Raw genomic sequence first — 21,895 nt, forward strand, 5'->3', positions numbered from 1 at the left:
AAAAGTAACAAACACACACACACACAACACATCCTCACAAACTTTTGCATTTATAATATTAGTAGGATTTTTTGTAGTTACTAGAGTTTTCTCTAGTAATTAAGATAAACCAACCTCTTCAGGATGTACAGCCACATTATCCAACTTTTCGAGATTTGGCAGATTCCTTAGCACTGTCATCCTGTACCTGCAATTGTAATTATAGTTTTTAAAACATTGATCGAGCATATTTTGATAAATTCAAATTACATTTATTTGAAAGAATGCAGTTACAAATATAGGTGCTGTGATTAAAATTCTGAATATAAATAAATTGTTTAAATACAAATAAAATAAATTGTTTGTTTTATCTATTAGTATAAATGTGTTCTTAATTCTTATACTCTGTATATGCTGTATGGCTAGTGAGTCAAAGATAATTTCCTACATCTCTACTCACTCGGGATGCAGGGTACACGGGTTCTCGTCCAGCCACAGGCTGGTGAGGTCGGGCAAGTGCCGCAGGTGTCTGATCTCCGCCAGGTCGCGGATCTCGTTCTTGCGCACGTACAGCTCGCGCAGCCGCCGGCACGCCGCGAAGTCGCCCAGCGTGCGTATCTTGTTTATACTGAAATTGTTAAGATAAATGTCAAATTTTACAATAACAGTGATTTCTACAGTGACTGCTGTTCAAGTTAGACCGGCTACTCACGTTCTAGAGCAGGGGAAATTTTGGAATTGCACCCTTAATTGGCTCCTTAATTATAATGTTTATAGGCAAGCAGGGGCGATTTAGAGAACAGAAAAATTGCTCCAATCGCCGTCCAACCGAGATTGTTTCAATGTTGCCCCTGCGGCAGGTACGTGAGTAGCCGGCTTTATAGTTAAGATTAATGTCAAATTTTACAATAACAGTGATTTTTACAGTGACTGCTGTTCAACTTATCAAATTCGCAAGTCAATTAACATTTTTTTATGCTGATGACACTTATTTAACATTATCAGTAGCTTTAACCGGTGAAACACGAGCGTTTATAGTTAGTGTTAATGTTATGACGTCCTCCATAAAATTATCATCAACTGGTGCAACTCATATTTACCCTAACTGTCACTTTAACATGTTTGTTATTGCTAAAGTAACATGGTGCAAGGATTTTGGTAAATTCTAAAGGAAATAAAATAATTTCAAGTGTCCGTTACCATGCCGTAACAAGTTGTGAGTAAAGCAACACTCGACTTCATGCCTGTAATCATGTATTGGTGTCTGCTTAGTGTTTTGTAAGTTGTTATATTTAAATACATTAATAAATTACCTAGATTACATAATATACACCTGGTATATTAACCTGGATTGGCAATTGAAAAAGCGATTGAAATATTCATATAATAATAGAAAAGCGAATAGATGACGTAAAGGGTCCTAGTAGTAGTAATCATAGGGCTGGATAGGGATCATTTGTTTCATCATAGGTTCATTCCATTCTTCTTTTCATATTTCCTACATATTTTAAACTTTTCTCTAAGCTTATTACCATAAATCCTCTCAAAGAAACCACGCATCCTTGAAAACGTCACAAAGAGCTTTTCTACCATCACGGTGACCGCGTGGGAAGTGCTGACGTCACCACTCATTAAATACGACCTTTGGTGTATCGATAGTGTATTAATACAATCTTTTATTCAATGGCGTCGTTCGATATCCGTCATTTGTGTTCAAAGGAGTGTTCCGTGTTTATTTAACATAGCTAGAGTGGATTATGAGTATCTTTGTAATATTTATTGATGATGACATAGGCTCTATTAAATTTAGTATTTGGTATATAAATTTTACGGAACAGATAATAAATTGTATATATATTTTCTTCTTCCAATTGACGATCTGGCCTGTCCTACACTTTGCATTATGAAAACTAATTTGAGTAATTCTAATCGTTTGGTGGTATAACATTATTCGTATTAATTACGTAATACGTTCAACAATCCTGTTATAATATAAGGGACCTCAATATAGTATAACATTATAAATATATCTACCCTCCAAACCTAATACCTAACTGTTTTACAATTTGCCAAATTGCATTCAACAAAAGCCTTGTCACAGTTACAAACATATGATTTTATCAATAGGTTCTTACCAAAACCAACAACACAATATGAGCAAAATCATATTGTACGGATACGAACTAATGATAGGCATGATTTGCAAGTTAGCACTTTCCACAACCACAGGTGAAAGCGTTTGCGGATACTCTGTGGTCAATACCATATTTTTTTAATGCACATTCAAAATACAAATATTTGTTGTTGACAAGGAACAGTTCTATGAACATCCTGTTAATGAAGGGCGTATAAGTCCATAATATTTTTTTATTTAAGAATATATGTATTTATTAATTAAACATTAAAATACGCAAACATTAATCATCATCAGCATTAAAAAGTATTTATACGAATAATAAATAATACATTCACATGTGTCTAACAAAATCTTCACAAAAAAATAACAATACAATATTTATCACCATTTAAAAACATCTCCATTCCCATAACAAACCAATACTATAATTCAATTATCCACACCAAGTCACTTGTAATCGCGCACGCACGATATTAACGCGGCGTTTCCTTAGACGTGCAAGGTCTCCACCAATCAGAGCGTGGCGCGCGATAATTGCCCAATCAGCGAGTAGCCGCGTTACGGATTGCCCAATCGCGACCGATCGACCGTTTACTGTTTTCCACTTTGAATTGGGATAGGGCGATCGCGAACGAATGTTTACTTTAACAAGCAGTAGCAGCTGAGCTGCGCGGTTTCAGAAAGCATGTATAACCCGAGCAGATAGAGAATAGATCTGAAGATGGCGACGGGTACTTATGGTAGGGTTGGCAAATTCAGTTCTCTAACATCGTATTTTGGTTCATCCATTTGTTTTTAAAGTTTGTAACAAAAACTTAAAAAAATAATTAACAATCAAATGTAACGCAAACAATATAACAAACTAAACAAACACAACAATCAAAATACGAATCACGTAAATCGGTTCAGAAACCTCGGCGTAATTTATTTATTTATTTATTTATTATGATGCACCAACAGTAACTCAATTTGTAACATTATATAAATAATCGTACATAAAGTCTTAATCTAAATTGGCTACTAATTATAGGTACATACAGCATTACTTCAGAATTGGATTGAATTTAATATTTAATCTAAATAATTATACACAGAAAAAAAATGTTAGATGTAGAGCAATGTGAAAACAATATTGTCAAAAATAATTGTCGGAATTCAATAACATTTTTACAGTCATTCAATAACAGATTTTGAGGATTAACGATTTAAATTTCGTTAATGATTGACCGAAGATGTCTATGTCTCCCGAGATACTCGTGAGCTTATTATACTCGTGGGAGAGTCTCACTATGGGTGAATTTTTGCCAAGATTTGTCCTATATGAAGGCGCACTCAGGAGGGAACGGGGTTGACGGGGGAGTCTAGACGGTACATTGATACAGAGCCTACTAAGTAATGCTGGACAGTCGAGACCGTTATTCAACAATTTGTATAAGAACGAAAGATCAGCTATAGTGCGACGCGATTCGAGAGATGTCATGCTAAAGTGTTTAAGCCTGCCTTCATAAGAGCTTATGGATCTTGCGATACCAGCTCGGTAAGCAAGATGGCGTACAAGTCTCCTCTGAATATTTTCAATTCTATTTTTGTGAATCTGATAACAGGGGTTCCAAACTATACTGCAATACTCCAAACGAGTGCGCACGAAGCTATTATAAAGAAGTAGAGCAGTAGAGGTGTTTTTAAATTCCTTTGAACAACGCAGAATAAACGTAATCGGTGCACATACATAAAAAAATATATACCGGTCCTTTTTTTAAGTCGGTTAATGAAGAACCTCCTCTTTTTTTTGAAGTCGGTTAAAAAATGAATTGTTTATTTTAAGACAACACTACATGTAAGCCGCCCGTGTATACGCTTCCTAAAATATAATAACAGGTAATGTTCGGAAGGAAGCTTACTTTAAAACAACAAAACATTATGAAACATGTATTTAATTTGACGTTGATTATATGTTTATTTAACTGTGTACCATCGTGTACTGCTGAACTAAAGAATTGTTTTATGTTTCATTATTTATACAAAGATTATTTACTAATTATACACATTTTTTAAAATAACTATGACCTGCTAACAAAACTCTGTGACACTTTTTGAAGAAACTTAATTCTGGCATTTATTGAGTCAACGCAACGCAACAGCCGGATTGAAATATTTATTCAAATTCCGTTTTACATGAAATAATCTTCTTATATATAAAAATGAATCGCAAAATGTGTTGGTAAGCGCATAACTCGAGAACGGCTGAACCGATTTCGATAATTATTTTTTTATTATATTCCTTGAAGTACGAGGATGGTTCTTATGGAGAGAAAACGTAAACATGTACCACGGGCGAAGCCGGGGCGGACCGCTAGTTGCTTATACAAACTATCCTTATTAGCATATACGGCCACGACCGCGACAGTTCCAAAATCAATAGCATCAAAGATTACAGCTACATAGACTCGGTGCATCAAGTCTATATCGTCTAGACGGCAGACGGGTCGCGACCGTTCCCTTGCACCGTTATTCCGTTGTACACATTTGAAGATATGTATCCACCTGCCGATCGTTACGGGCACTTGAAGGTATGTATCGAGATTCGAGACTGTCTGTATGTTGATCGATGGAAAGCAGAAAATATATAAGACGTCAGTAAATGCATCGTTGGCGTCTCAATCGAAAAAAATCTTTGGCTAGTCGTTGAACTAAGAATAAATTTATTTATTTATTTATTTATTTATTTATTCAAAAAACACACACTAACATTACAGTTTCCCAATACGATAGTGGTTTTACATTTAATTGGTTACATTGAAATTATAAATATTTAACATACAAATAAAGACATTATCACTTTTTATAGCATATTACAAATAAAGCTACTCGCGTGAATTCATCCCAAGTGCAACAAAATATATCCGTTTTAATTGCTATTTCATTGAGTGAACGAAGTGCACGCGTCATAGGTGCCTGACCTAGCAAGTTGGTGCGAGCGGACGGCACCAGCAGCAGCGGAGGCTGGCTCCGGCGCCCCACATATCCATCTGGTACATACAAATACATTTTACCCAGAATATCCGCGTTATGTATCCTACCTCTAAAAATCCTGAACAGGTACGAGATTAACGCCAGGTCCCTTCTAACCCTCAGCTCGTTATATCCCACCATGCCCAAAACGAATAAAGTCGGATACATACGCGGATAGAAAGGATAAACCCCGTATAATCTCATGTAAAGGAAACGAGTGAATTTATTTTGTATGCGCTCTAGCACAAGATTATATTTAATTTCATGCGGGCCCCAAATAAAGGAATTATATTCCAACTGGCTTCTTACTAGAGTATTGTATAAATTAATAATAGCTCTAATATTCGAAAAATTTCGAGACATCCGCAATATAAACCCTAAGTTCTTAAAAGCTTTCTTACAAATATTAGTTATATGCTTACTATAACTCAAGTCAGCACTGAGATTAACGCCAAGATCTTTAACTTAAGTTACCCTCGAAATCTGTGCCCCGTCAAGGTGGTAATTATATTTTGTTTGGTTTTGAGTACTTTTAGAGAAAGTAATTATCATGCATTTTGCGGTGTTGAACTGTAATAAATTATTTTTACTCCAGTCTACAACTCTATCAATATCGCTCTGTAGTTTCTCACAATCACTTATATCTTTTATTACCATTGATAGTTTAAGATCATCAGCGAAAAGCAAGCACTTTGCATAATGAACTACCTTTGGAAGATCATTTATCATCAAAATAAACTCCAAGGGGCCCAAATTGCTGCCCTGAACTACACCAGATCTGGTAAAATACGGATTTGATGCATGTCCAGCATAATTTACGTATTGCTGCCTATCTGTCATGTAATTGGCCATAAAGTTTAACAGATGCGGAGTGAATCCAAATTCTGCTAACTTTTTTATCAGCACATCATTGTCGACCAGGTCGAATGCTTTTTTGAAGTCAAAGTAGGCCGCATCGACTTGTCCGCCACCGTCGACTACGGGTATAATATCCGCCATATAGCTTAGTAGATTGCTAGCAGTGTTACGTTGGGGTCTAAAGCCATGTTGAGCGTCTGACAAGTGAGATCGCACCTGTGTAAATATGCTTTTTTGCACCACAGACTCGAAAACCTTCGCTGGTGAGGGCAATATTGCAACAGGCCTATACTCATCCACACTGTTACCACGTCCCCCTTTGGGCACTGGAACGACGCGACTTATCTTCCAACAGTTTGGGAAAACAGCTGTTTTAAGGCATAAGTTGTATATATGAAGAAGGGGTTTTGCCAACACCAGGCGGCAGTCCTTCAATATATATGGCGGTATCTGGTCTGGACCTGAAGATGTCTTTGGCTTAAGTTGACTAAGCGCCTGCAGCACTTCACAAAGCTGTAATTCCCCAATGTGCACTCTTACTGCTCCGTTTAAACAATTTGCTTGTGTTATCGCTAAGTTTACATCTAACTTTGGTTTTTGCTGAATATAAACCGACCTAAAATATTCAGAAAATGCATTCACGCTCTGCTGTGCTGTCATTACCGTGCCATCGGCGTCAACCATAGGTTTAGATTTTTTAATTACCCGACTATTGTTAATAAACTTCCAAAAGGATTTAGGATCTTCTATTAAATTCGCTTCAACTCGCCGACGATAACTGTTTAACGCCATTTCAATCGAACATTTTACCTTAGATCTATACCTACTGAATATTTCATAATCTTTTTGCGATTTACTAGCCTTAAAACGTTTATGATGCGCTGCTTTAATTTTAATGTCTCGAATTATTTCTTTTGTGTACCACTCCGGATAAATGTATTTCGAACATACTTTATTTTTCTTTTTTAACGGCACACAGGAATCGAAAATTGAATTTAAAACATTATAGAAATACTTCAAACTCATATCTAATCCTAAGTTATAAAAATCCGTCCAATCTACTTGTGCTATTTTAGAATAAAGTAAAACAAAATCGGCTTTATTAAAATTCCACTCTAAGGAAGTAGTCGTACTCACATCTGCGTCTGAGTACGGAGCGGCAGCGGGCGGGCCGCGCGGCCACGCCGACACCAGCAGCGGCGGGTGGTACGCGTCCACCGGCACCAGCGGCTCGGACGCTTCACACACACTTACCAAACTTCCTTCACTCAATGCACTCAACACTAAATCCAACTGTCGGTTGTTGATATTACTTACATTGTTGCACTGGGTGAATCCACAATAACTAAAAAAGTACTCGTAATAATTTAATATATTTAATGAACATGAATATAAATTGAAATCTCCTATCACTAATAAATCACTGTATTTATTATAATACCCTTCTATAGTTTTAAATAACAACATATATTCGCACTCATTACTATTTGGCGGAATGTAAACTACGCAAACCGTGAATAAATATCTTTTTTTCAAGTACACTGTAGCACAAACAAGTTCGAATGCGCGAGCGGCGATGTTTATGTCACACGGCACGGGTACACTCCGCAGCTCGAAGCGCGGTGCGGCCACAAGACACGCTCCGCCCTGCTTGCGGCCGTCCATGCGATCGCAACGTATTATACTGTAACCGGGAGGAACTAATTCCGCGTCTGATATTGACTCGTTGCAGCCAGTTTCTGTTATAGCGAACAAATCCACTAAAATCGAAGATACGCTAATGTAGAAATCTTGTAACTTCGTTCGGAGGCCTCTTACATTTTGGTATAGTATTTCGAAAGGTTTACTTCCGCATTGTTTCTTAATTTGGTGTTCTCCGAAGCTATACCCACTTACAAAATTCGATTGTAGCGTACAAATACTTTTTAATTTAGGGGTTTTGTGTCGTTTTTCGGTTGCGAAATCCACTACGCCAAGGCTTAATGTGTACATCCTCCGCCCAATGAATAGGCGACATATAAGTATCCAAATTTTTTGTGGGAACAGTTAACTTAAAAGATGCATAGTCACCACGCGAATTCAATTGTTCTACCAAACATTTATCATTTGGGCAAATACATAACAAATGTTCAATAATTTGTTCGACTGTAGTTCCTTTTTTTAAATAATATACATGTAAGTAACTTTTACGTTCGGACGCCTCCAATAACGTCGAACCGGGCGCGGCCGTACCACGAGCTACATTTCTCGCATCACGTCTAACTCGACGCCGCCTCACGTCGACCCATTCCATGTTAGCCCCGTAACCGTTCCGGTCGTTCGAACCATCCGCGTCCTCGAAGTTGTCTTGCGAGTTCTGCGTGACTTGCGTAGAACACGTAGTAGGGACGATCTCGCCGTCAGTGCCGCTCGGTGGGGACGGAGATGCAAGCGGTAACATCTTCTTTCCTGCTCGCACCTTGGGCTTCGCGACGTTGATAGTCGCAAGCGCACGAAGACGAGCATCGCGAAGCGGCCGCTGCTTAGAGTTACCCTCTTCATCATCACACTTTTTGCTTGGCGAACTCAAATCTACCGCCGGATCGGTCATTTCTTTATTTTCAACAAATTTTTTTATGATCAAATTCTGTTCTAGAATGAGCGTTTCTAGTGAAGTTACTTTGTCTTGCAGATGTAACACAGTCTTATTTAACTCACGAATAACATTTTCCAAAGTTTTGTACGACATATTCACAGATTTTATTTTATAACGTAACAGCTGTGCGAATGCGTTTAACCCTTGCAAGCGCGCGGGGACTATTATAAAAGTAAAGAACCCTTTACTAATAAATCGGTGGTAAATGTTAAAAATACTATGTAATGACGATTCGAAAGTGCTACTAAATAGTAGTCTAATTGAATAAATGAATGTTTGAGTTTGAGTTTGAGTTTGAGTAAAGGTATCGTGTATTGTGCAGTGCCGTCAGATATATGAGGACACAAAATATAACTATGCATACCTTATTTAAATTTCCAAATACTTCTCAGATATTTGAGCAAAATTCTGTATCTATATTAGGTTTAATATCGAGCCCAACTCATAAGTAGGAACTACACAGTACCAGTATCACTTTTAACAATTTTTATAAGTTCTAGGACAGACTGAACTTAATTAGCAAATTATGACACGTACCTAAATGCAAGCACCTCCACGTTGGGCATCCTTCTCAGCAGACTGACGTCGCCGAGCTCTGCACCCCTGGAACAATTCATATTTTAATATCAAAAATTATAATCTCCTAGCATTTTGTAATAAAATGTTCCATGGAGCATTAGAACTTAATTTACAACAGTAAAAGGGATTTATAATTATACAGTACCTACTAGCTTTACCTAGGGATAAAACCTATCCTATGTTCTTTCTCAGGTATTAAAGTTATTTTTGCACTAAATTTTATCCAAATCGGTTCGGCGGTTGAGGCATGAAGACAGACAAACAGTATCAACTTTCGCATTTTTTATTAGTTAGGATTGCGAAAGTGCAGTGTATAAGTGTGTGTTAAATGTTCAAAAATTTCAATAATACCTCAATATTCTTGATCGATTACCTTCTAAAACACAAACAACACATTCATATACTCTCGTGCTTAAGACACAAGCACACACGAAAATTCGTTTCCAATAAGAAAACTAATCAATAACAAATACTTAAAACTACACGATCGCGTTCCCACAAACATTATATAGAAGCTATTACGTATTCATATCGAGTAGTGCTAAAACAAACAAACAAACAAGACGACTCCTCACGAGTTACGTGCGACGACATAACGCGCGCACGCGACTCTTACTGCGTAGGGTTGTTACTTTACAATTTTAGTGATTAAATTAATATTAAATAATAATAAAGGATTACAGAGAATAACCCAAACAAAGCGCTCACCCAGAGATGATGATGATGATGAGACCCATGATCATTTACAATTACAAATAAAAAAATGCAAATGCGGAGATTCTTCTAGAAGAATAAGGCTGGTCAAAAGTCCATATATCCCTATTGATCAATAAAACTAAAGTTCGAGATATTATACTGGTAAAATAACATTACCTTAGAATTAGAAGTTGATAATTGCAAAAATAACCTTGCCTGAAAAATATGAAAAAACGTTTGGAAATATTTCCAGTCAGATCTTATTATAAAAAAAATAAAAAAACATATGAGTGGTAACCCTTTTTTTTCTGAGTGGGAAAATCTTACATATTATATACCCACGATGAGTGGTAACCCTAATACAAAACTATACAATTCACTATTATTATATCAACTGAACTACACTTGAGCATCGCGTGACGGTGACTGATCTTACGTAGCCGATACTTTGGACATTTCACTTCAAAACAAAAGCACACAAACGCAAAATATAACGAATTATCCAACTCGCACGCAAAGCAATGTCGCATGATAAATAATTCCACGAGGAAATAAATGTGTATTGTCAATTGTCATATTGTGAATTGTGATCGGCTGTGGCGTAATGTTTGAGTGAATATGCTAAAGGCTATAAGTTTTATTTGATCAAATAGTAAATTACCTTGACAAGTAGCTCCATACTCCAATACCTCATAATATTTTTAAATGTAAATAAACTTACAACTATGATTAAATACATTCTAGTAGCGTGGAAGGCCCACCCACTGTCAATTTCGCCAAGTTAATAAATATTCATATTGTGATATGTATTACATCATCATCATTTAAATATACCACTTCCAAAAATTACCTATTTTAAAAATTCATATTTTTGGCAGCCCTAACACGATTCGATCCAAAATTCTCTGTTATTGTATCAAAACACTCAGTATCGCGTGATGAGACGTCATCTCGTATTTGAAAACAAGAGTATTCGATAACACTGGAATTTGCTAAAAATAATTGTTACGATCCAAACAACGCACCTTCATAAACTCAAAGGAAAATATTTCGTATGATATGCGTCATAAAGTTGGTTTTAAGGTGCACTTCTGGAATGATCATTTGAACATTTGATGTTTTAGGGTGCACTCACACACATCAGTCACCGTCACGGCACCGATGACTGATCGGTGACGGTTTGTGTACGTATCCACAAACACCAGTCACCGTCATGTTGTCCGTCAGTCACGTCGCCGGTTTGACTGAATCATTGAACACATACATCAGGTTAGTCAGTGATTAGACGTGTGTCACGCTAGAGAACATGTAGCAATTGACGGTAGCACGACGCTGACTGAACTGAGACGTGACGGCACCGGGTGAGTGGGGATAAAAGTATGATACATGTATGGAAAGATTATTTGACGTGCCTGACCGGGGACGTCACTGATAGATTTCGTGCCGGTGACTGTCGTGTGGGAACAGAGTCATACTAGAACTATTGATACATATTTTTTTTTAATCCTGTCCGGTGACGTGCCGTGACGGTGACTGATGTGTGTGAGTGCACCCTTAAGAGGTGTACATTGTTATAGCAATAACTGTATTACTATAATACATCTGAAAATAGTTTAAATCAATATGTATAATCAAAAAGAAAGACCTTAAAAAAATATTTTCTTATGGGAATCTCTGTAGGTAATTCTTGTATGGCAAACAACAGCAATCAGCAATGCATATTAAAATAGATTTGAAACATAAATTTGCAAGGGACAAGTAACATCCCATATTTGTATTTAATTATTTATATATCCACTTAACCAACTCACTTGTATATTAAATCACGAGATATCTCTCGTAAAGTTAAAACAAAAAATTTTCTACCATGCTGCACCAAAAGGTAATCATAGTGTCGATAAACAACAACCAAAAGACCGCATACTTCAATAACCATAAACATTTTAACCCAACCCAAGAAACTTCACACCCAAAGAAGTTACTTCAAACAGAACCCACCCTCAATGCACTCATGATAATTACGTAGCCGCTATAGTACTTCAAAAGTCGGTGACGGCACCGCGTGACACGCCCTACCACATTACCATCATTTAGTAAAAGCAATTGTACCTAATGAAACGTGCACCCCACCTTTTATTTTTCTAGGTGCTTGTTTTGCTCCCTAGAAGCGTATTTGATTCCAATTTTCAAAATAAATATTTTCAAAATATTCAAAATTCAAATTGCTAAAGATGTTTTCCTGTTGAATTCGATATTTTTTGTTTTATGGCATTCAAATGCTTTATAAATATAAATTTATACAGAATAGAAAAAAATCGCAACACCTAAACGTCTTTGGTTAGCATAATTTCAACATTAAAAAGGCATTGGGTTAATCATGATGCCTTACCTTCTCCAAACAGGAAATCTTATCTTTATTTGGACAAAAAACACCTTTAGAAACTAGGCTATGCTCAACAAAATTGTCCCAAACCCAAGCGAAGTTGGGACACCATTTCCGCACCTATCAAGCAAATCCATACCTTCAACAATATTTAATTATAATATAACATATTCACGCCTAATCTGAACAGAGCCACCATCCACCATCTGACGCAACGAATCAGTTAGATCCGCCAATCACTTTCCATTTCTGCGAACCGGTCCAGCCGAATTGACGAGATTTGTCTAACGAGCGTGACGACATCGTGACCTGTGGCACTGTTTGTCATTTGGATGAAAGCTGGCCTATAGGTAATTTTACTTGTAGTGTTTATTGAAAATAATCACTACGTAGTATAAAACGCAAACATTTTTGAAGAAGAAGCTCTTTTGAATAGTCATAACTCATAACATAGTTTTAACATTTACAACAAAGTGGCTTCGCGCTATCCCTCTGTATTTATGTATGCTAAGATCTTCAATATAGAGATATAATCAGATGCAACAAATACTATAATCTTCTTCTTTCTTCTTCTTATATATAAAAATGAATCGCAAAATGTGTTGGTAAGCGCATAACTCGAGAACGGCTGAACCGATTTCGATAATTCTTTTTTTATTATATTCCTTGAAGTACGAGGATGGTTTTTATGTAGAGAAAACGTAAATATGTACCACGGGCGAAGCCGGGGCGGACCGCTAGTTGTATATATATCAATCTAATAATATAATTAACGTTGTATAATGCCAAGTGAGTTCGTTCAACTCTGATATTTAAGATTGCAGCGTCCATTCTAATTTTATTGGAAGGAAACTCATGGAGAACAGCAAGAGGAAACGATAAACATAAAAAATAACCTGATATTTGTGATAAATGCCATTTCACATAATATAATGACTATTTGGGTAAGTGCAGCGTAGGTGATAGAAAACATCCTAATGAAATTAAAGATTTTTAACGAATTGAAAGTACGGAAGAATCAACTACGGAGAAATAGGTGGAGGTGTGAACTATCACAAATAACAATTTTTGAATGACCGTTCACCGTCCAGACGTATAACATTTTAGTCTCCCCGGCCCCGTGACCACGCTCGAACTCGCTGCAAAGTGTGCGAAACGTCAGGAATAAAATAATGAATAAATCGCGTTTAAAATCAGTTAAAAATCTTTAATTTCTAAATGTATAATACTGGCGTAAAATCAAACACTAGAAAATACTACTAGATCCTGTCAGTCCACTCTCCACACGACTTTAACAGTTCACCGACTATTTCAATAGGTACTGTTATTTCTACAATTCGTACCAAGTGCTAAGTATCTATCACCATTCACCATTTTTTTCCATATCATTCGTAAGGACCATTAGGTATCACACCATAGTTAATGGTACACAATAAGCGAGCACGTGGGCGCCGCACGCAACATCACCAAACGTGATTCATCGACACATTCCAGCTATTTTAACTGAATGTGACCAATTACAGACTAGACCACTGTGACTTATGAATTTGGTACTTGATAATGAATTCTGATAAATATTGTTTACTATTGCCTGTATTAATCATTTGTTCTTGAGGTCGAAGTGTACTGATCAGTGATTCCATATTGTCTACGTTCGCAGTGAATCTATCCATTTATATCAACATCAAAGAAATAGCATTGCTTTCATAAAAATAACATCAATCCTTCTGAAAGAAAGAAATTAAGACAAGAAGAAACATCTTCTAGATAAGAATTACGAGAATTCCAATCAGTCTTACCAATCACCTTAATCATTGCATTTCCCAAGGTTTCCTATTTCACAAGATTTTCTTAAATATTACGAATACTTTGAATCAGGGTCATCATGAACATGTTAAATAGACAAATTACCTATCTCTATCAAATATCCTCGCCTATAGGCTACAAGCACGTGCTCTTTGTTCAAAATGAATGCGTTTGAGTTATATTTCAGACATACGAGTATAACTTAATGACAGAAAAAATACATAATTGTTGGGCAAAAAAATAGAAACAGAAAGAGCAACATTTGGCAACATTGAACTTACTATGTGTCCGTACAAAAATAGTCATTTCTGTACGGACACATAGTAAGTTCTTCTCCTTTACAGTGCCGGTTTTCAGATTTGACGCTGCGTTTGAATATACTCATGTGATACAGAAAGGTACAGGTTTCACAGCATAGCTATTACATGTCGTAGCACATCTTATACCCACCGCTACAAAGCGTTAGTATCAGTGGAAACAGTCACATAGCTGCATAGCACATCTTGGTGAAAAAGCACCCTTAGCTACTCCACTAGACGTCAAGTTACATGAGCCAGTGACGTCACGAACTCTTTCCCGCCACGTGGCGAACCCGCAGCACTCGCTGGTGCAGTCACCTTGACACGCTCATCTTGTTAGCGGAGCCCGGATTGACCTTTGCTAATGCAATTTCGCTTTAGTTCGCGGTAAAACACATTTAATATTAATACGGATTCATTAATCAAATACTGGGAAAAGCGTTTGAGTTTTCTTGGTTTTGTTAAAACGCGGTTGAGCATTATACTAGTTCATACTTTAAGGAAAGCTTGAGTTATTGCAGCAAATTCAATTAAACTATGTTTATTAAAATTCTAAGAATATTTAAAATACATTATTTATTAATTTGAACAGCTTGGTCATAAATTAAAACTACATACACTACTACATACTACAAGATTCCAAATATACTTCCGACCTACTTAAAATATACCTATGAATACACAACACCGTCTAAAATTATAAATTAGGTTAACCTACAAACAACCTGCCAACAAAAAATCCAATTTCATTTCTATGTGCCGCTTCTTACAAAGCGTGACAAAGCCCATTGAAACAGTTGAAAAAGAAAAGACAATTCAAATAAAACATTTAATAAATAAAGAACAATTCAAATAGACCTAATGATTATTATCTTTTACCTAAAAACACTAAACTCTCTTTTCAGAATCAGACAAATAAAAAAACATCATCAAAATCGAACCAGCCGTTCTGTGATAACAAACCCAAAAAATACAGAGTTGAGAACGTCTCAAGTCTTGATGTCTCTTGAAAAGAAAATAAAATTCAAAATATTTAAAAAGACAATTCAACGAGACACATGCAGAGCTAGCCGTGACTCAGGTAGGACCTATGTATTAACAAACAAAATCGATGCCCCAGTGTGGTCATCCACTTGCAAGTTTTACAAGCGACTCACCAATATTAACAAGGTCACCCTAACTAAAGATAGGGTTGCCACCTGTACTATAACACTTATTATTTATAATCTATACTAATATTATAAAGCTGAAGAGTTTGTTTGTTTGTTTGAACGCTCTAATCTCGGGAACTACTGGTCCGATTTGAAAAAAATATTTCGGTGTTAGATAGCCCATTTATCGATGAAGGCTATAGGCTATATATCATCTCGCTTAGACCAACAGGAGCGAAGCAACATTTAAAACCGCGGAGCACAGCTAGTATAAAATAAATTCGATGCCGCTACCTGTCAGTCGGCGAAGCATTTTTGACGATGCAAAAGCGCTTCTAAACGAAGTACACTTGAGTAAATGAAGTTTTGAGTTCGTCCGTCTTTATGTATGCTTAAATCTTAAATCTTAACGGATCTTGATGAGGTTTTTTCAATAGATATAGAGAAGAAGGCTTTGATAAATGAAGCTAAATCTTATAACAAACAAGTAAAAATACTATTTTATCTTCAAAGAAGGTGGCAACCCTATTATGGCTGATAATAACATGTTATTTAGCTGGAAAATTTAGTTACTTGTATGAATAATTTATGTGGTAGTGGGATGGTTAGAAGATTATGCAGTCTACAATGTCAGTTTAAAATTTTATAAATTTAGCTGATTCTGACTCATTGATAAAAGTAAACAGTTTAAATTGATCTCATGATTTATCTGTTAAATAATTGCTAAGATTATGAAAAATATCTAAGAAAATTTTATTTATCGGAATTTAATTTTTGATCAAATTGTTATTTTTCGTTGTCCCCGTAAGATTTTTGTGGAAGAAAATGTTAATTAATGACGGTATTTATAAATTATTTAATTTGATTACACATCTACAAATAAATAAACTTATACAATTTTTGACGCGTTCCGAATCATGTTTTATAGAGAAGGTAGTATTCTTATTTACATGTTTAGCAACAAAATATATTCATATACACATTATTATTACTGTAGTAGTGAAGTGAGTCACTTAGACAGGATTTAGACGACCTATTTATACACACACCTCCGCATTCCCTCTGGACATGCGCCAGAGCCGTTTGTGACCTGCGCTGCGTCATCGAGATACAAATTAGGACTTTACAATGCGGATTTACTACCTAGTATTTAATAAGACAGAAAAATGCTACAAAAAGAAACAAATGGAAAAAATATACTAGTCACTAGTCAATTGCATATTGGACAAAAAAATTGCGTGAAGATTCAAGCTATTATACCAAAATGCAAAAACTAATATAACGACTTAATAATTCTTTCATGTAACACCAATCCACACTTGTTGTTGTTTTCAAATTTTAGTTAGCTAACAACTTTCTGATTATGAAATGATTTTTTATTTTCATTATTCATAAAATATTAATGCCACTTTATTATTGATTCATTTTAAACTCAAAACATGTCCGCGTCGGTGCGAATAGAGACAGACCTTCTTTTGACTTTCTCATCTATATTCTATACCAACATTATAAAGCTGAATCTTTCAGAGTTGGATGGCACATTTATCAAAGAAAGCAATACAATAATATCACGCTTAGATCAACAGGAGCGGAGCAGTGCAGGTAAAACCAGGGCACTGCAGCTAGTTTACTATACATATTGGTATTAATAATTATTACATTACTACCACACACACGTTACACGTAGCAACTACCCATACCCATCACCAACATTGATAACAAGGCCCTCAAAAGGTCATTAACACCACTTTATAACCTTCACGATAATCTCCACTAAATATAGATAATCAATCTTGCCCTATATTCTGTCAATGATTGACGAGTAGGTACACGGCGCCAAGCGGGCTGGCCTGGAAGCGAGCCAAGCGAAAATATTATATTCAATCTATTCGACTCACAAGTTAACTAAAGTTAGCTTATTTTTGTATAATAATGACGGTTGGTATAACCGTATAGGATTGCAGTTATATATAAGGCGAGAATAATTTGGTGATATGTATTTGTTTTGCGAATTGATCCTTATAAGAGTAAATCCCAGAGTATTGTTTGTCAACAATTGTTTGTGTAGTGTGAATAGTTTTTACACAGTCAGTTAAGATATTATAATTAAAAAAAGAAGAGATTTTAGACAGACAAATTTATTAAAAACTAACTGTGCTGCCCCACGGTTTCACCCGCATTGCTCCGCTCACCGGGCTATACAGGGTGTCCCAAAAAGTAGTGATATACGGAAGCTGGGAGGTAGAAGACCTAGAGGGCTATCCGAATCACCCCCATGTATGTCATGCGATTTTTCGTATTTTCGGAGTTATGACGTTTTTTTTCAATTTTTCACCTATCGCCGAGTACGATGAGATTTTCACTCATGGTGACGTCAATTATTGCGGTAGATGCTTGATTTTTTTTGTGTGCTAAGCTAAAAGATAGGCCAATTCAGTATGGTAACTTTTACTATCGTTAGATCTTTGAATGGAATAAAAAAAAGAATTAAATGCCAAGAAAGATAAAATTACCCAGTATGTTCACCACTTCAAGGGCCCGTAAAAAAATAAAATCACATAAAAAAAGTTTTCTTTTTGGCTTTTAAAAACTTGCTCTATCTATCAGGTAGCTACCCTGAAAATTTCATTTTATTATTCAGAAGGCTTCGATCGAAAAATTGAAATCTAAATTTGGTACGTGCAAAAATTGAATTAACATTATGATTAATAAAAACAAATTAAAACCAATAACAAGGTGTTCAATTACCAGAAATTTTTAAAATAACCCCGCTGTTGCTCAATGCAAGTGCGACATCACCGTAAAAAGTTGTCTTTTAAATGTCTGAATGCCCTTTTATCATTTTTAATGGTTTCTTCTGCTACTATGAATTTCCGGGTAATTTCGTCCAAATTGTGGCAGTCTCTCGTCTTTGTAGTATCCCCACGGAAAAAAATCAATAGGGTTTATGTCCGAGGACCGTGGAGGCCAGGCTAAAGGGCAAAGATACCCTGAAAGATGGATTGGTTGTTGCAGCCTGCGCATGCGCCGGTGACTCCTGCCTTAAAGCCTGGCCTCCATGGTCCCTCGACCTAAACCCCATTGATTTGTTTCAATGGGGATACTAAAAAGACCTCGGCTACTTGAGAGAATGCCACAATTTGGACGAAATAACCCGGAAATTCAGAAGAAACCATTAAAAATGATAATAGGGCATTCAGCATTTAAAAGACAACTTTTTACGGTGATGTCGCACTTGCATTGAGCAACAGCGGGGTTATTTAAAAAAAATTCTGGTAATTAAACACCTATTTATTGGTTTTAATTTGTTTTTATTAATCATAATGTTAATTCAACTTTTGCACGTACCAAATTTAGATTTCAATTTTTCGATCGAAGCCTTCTGAATAATAAAATGAAATTTTTAGGGTAGCTACCTGATAGATAGAGCAAGTTTTTAAAAGCCAAATGGAAAACTTTTTTTATGTGATTTTATTTTTTTATGGGCCCTTGAAGTTGTGAACATACTGGGTAATTTTATCTTTCATGGCATTTAATTCTTTTTTTTTATTCCATTCGAAGATCTAACGATAATAAATGTTACCATACTGAATTGTCCTATCTTTCAGCTTAGCACACAAAAAAAATCAAGCATCTACCGCAATAATTGACGTCACCATGAGTGAAAATCTCATCGTACTCGGCGATAGGTGACAAAATTGAAAAAAAACGTCATAACTCCGAAAATACGAAAAATCGCATTACATACATGGGGGTGATTCGGATAGCCCTCTAGGTCCTCTACCTCCCAGCTTCCGTTCATCACTACTTTTTGGGACACCCTGTATAAGAATTTTTCAAATCGGACCAGTAGTTCCTGCGATAAGCGCTTTCAAACAAACTCTTCAGCTTTATAATATTAAGTATAGATAATTAATAACTCAATACACAAAATAAAGAACAGCTTAGTCTTCATTCCATGGCTCTGATCGATCCTTAGAGGTCAAGTTAAGAGCCCTTGATACTGACGAGTGAGTATGAAAGCATTCATGAAAGAAAAAAATAAAAAAGAATGTACTAATAAATTAAAATTGAAAATCGATCTCATGCCAACAGACTTTAAAGAAAATATTGAACGTTAAAATTGCAATAAATGAATCTATTTTTAATTAGTTTAGCTTTACAAAAGTGTATAAAATATATGGCAATGATTTTAATTCAGAAAACATTTTTTTTTTCGAAATAGCAATCTTAACACGTACAAATCAACTTTAAAATATGCAAGTCGAATTTACAACACAACACTTGATATAAATGATTCAAACTTCAACAAATTACGATTATACTCTAAAACCTTTTTCCATCTCCCCATATCGTCAACATAATAAAGACAATAAATACACAATACAATCACACAGCATTGTTTGTTTTTGTGCAAGCGCCTCACACGCGCAGGCGCAGCCTTTCCGCTATGTCACTCGATACCCGTTTACACGTGTGTGTGTGTGTGACCTTAGTGCATTATTTGCTTTTATTTAAAAGATAGATAAAACAAAACTCCTCACCATCATTAGTAGACTAACATATTAAAAAAAGTATTTCGCCGCGTTTGTCTGTTCGCGATAAACGCAAAAACTATTGAACCGCGCTTCATTCTGTTTTCACCAATGGATAGCGGGGTGCTCGTAGATTGTTTAAGTACATATTTAATTTATTACGTTGTAGACAACGCGGACGGAAATCTGGCGGGTATAATATTTAAAATGTATTTCTGAAATATGTAACCATACATAATGATAGGACGTCAGAACTAGCCATATCTATTGGATTATCAGTTAAAAAGAACTTGACTTGCTGCCATAGCAGCCCAAATTAATAGCACAACATGCTTCAATTCGCAAACGAGGGGATGATTCTGCAAGGAACAGGTTTCGAAGCTAAATCAATAGAATATTGTTTGGCGCCCACCGAAGTGGATACGGGTCAGTAAGGCGCCGCTAATGTAAGGCTTCATCTATGTCGAATACTTAGAGAAAAACATTTCAATACTAACTACATGTAGGTAGATGAAGGCGATTTTTATATGCATTTTTATGGCATGTATGACAATAAAAAATGTTAGATTCTATTCAAAATAAATTAAAAGTACAATCCCTACTTCCCTACGAATATAATATTATAATATTTATAATATGTCTGTTACGCTTTCCCGCTTAAACCTCTCAACCGATTTCGACCACGGGCGAAGCCGGGGCAGAGCGCTTGTAGGAAATAAAAATAAAGAAAATCGACAGCTTCAAAAATTGTTCTTAACCCATTGAGCCCCGAACGGCCCGATCGGTCCACGACACAATAGATTTTCTATTGTGTCTGTGATTCCGGGGCCTGAGTTGAGTTCTTTACATCGATATTGTGTCTAAATAAAATATACATTGATAACCACATGAGTAGAAAATAGAAATACTCATGTGTTCATAACCGCGCGGCGGCAACAATTTCAATGCAACGCATATTTTTTATTATATTGTTGCAAATAAATCTCCACATACCCGCATTTTTTTATCAAACTGCAACGTACTTAATAACTACCTACACTACATTGCAATTGTATTATTTAATAAAAGAATTCTAGAATTCAATAATTTATCTGAACCTAAAAATTGCACACACTTGCATTGGAGATAGTAAAAGTACTAACTTTTTAGCCCTAAATATAAATTTAAACCATTTCCCAAACCCCTATTACCATTATTACAAACCCAAGACAGTTAACAATATCTAACGGTGAACATCATCACAGTAATCGAGTCAGCAGCTGACCTCATTGCGCTCGTCTCGTGATTTGTGAACAACTTGACGACGCATGTAATTCACAACTTCCTGTGAAATTTGATACTGGGATTGAGGTTACAGGACAGCTATTGTCATACTCCGTCATTTAGCAAGTGTAGACGTTAAATTATAATCCCGTTCAGACTTAATCCAGACGCAGACGCATTTACTTCTAATAACTAAGTTGTTTTAGAAATTTGAATTTTCTTATGCTTAAATTTTGTTTCAATTTATTTACATCAGAATACCGTATTTTTGTGACAAGTCTTAATATTGAATTACGCTATGAGCTGTATTCTTACCGAATTTCATCGAAATTCAAACATCTTTTCTTACACAGAAAAAGAGACAATATGCCAGCTCACACGCGACTAATTTTAGGTTTCATATTCGGGGATTAAGTTCCTCTATCCATCTAATCATTTGCTACCTAAAACCAAGGATTATTAAATAATTGTTAAGCAGAATCCATCCCATACATACATAAATACAGTTCAACACATAACCAGGAACACAATGATCCCGTGACCGTGACAGTCGCGAGGTCCC

General features: G+C 35.9%; 1 protein-coding gene across 6 annotated transcripts in view; it reads right to left on the bottom strand.

Moving 5' to 3' along the window:
• LOC149476115 (uncharacterized) overlaps nt 1-21,895 on the bottom strand; it is a 44,039-nt gene that overhangs the window by 7,789 nt on the left and 14,355 nt on the right. For 4 of the 6 annotated variants that reach the window (XM_089712427.1, XM_089712425.1, XM_089712424.1 and 1 more), the window contains exons 2-4: nt 9,159-9,224; nt 440-607; nt 115-187 (exon numbers count right to left, since the gene is read on the bottom strand). In XM_089712427.1, the coding sequence (XP_089568553.1) occupies nt 115-187; nt 440-607; nt 9,159-9,224 (307 nt within the window). Of the gene's footprint in view, nt 1-114; nt 188-439; nt 608-9,158; nt 9,225-9,551; nt 9,681-21,895 lie in introns of those variants that run through there. The other 2 variants (XM_089712428.1, XM_089712426.1) reach the window with 2 other exon arrangements.

This window comes from Colias philodice, chromosome 28 (assembly GCF_061535455.1).
Source record: "Colias philodice isolate Cphi_HAF_F1 chromosome 28, ilColPhil1 Martin Lab GWU primary, whole genome shotgun sequence".
Classification (NCBI taxonomy): domain Eukaryota; kingdom Metazoa; phylum Arthropoda; class Insecta; order Lepidoptera; family Pieridae; genus Colias; species Colias philodice.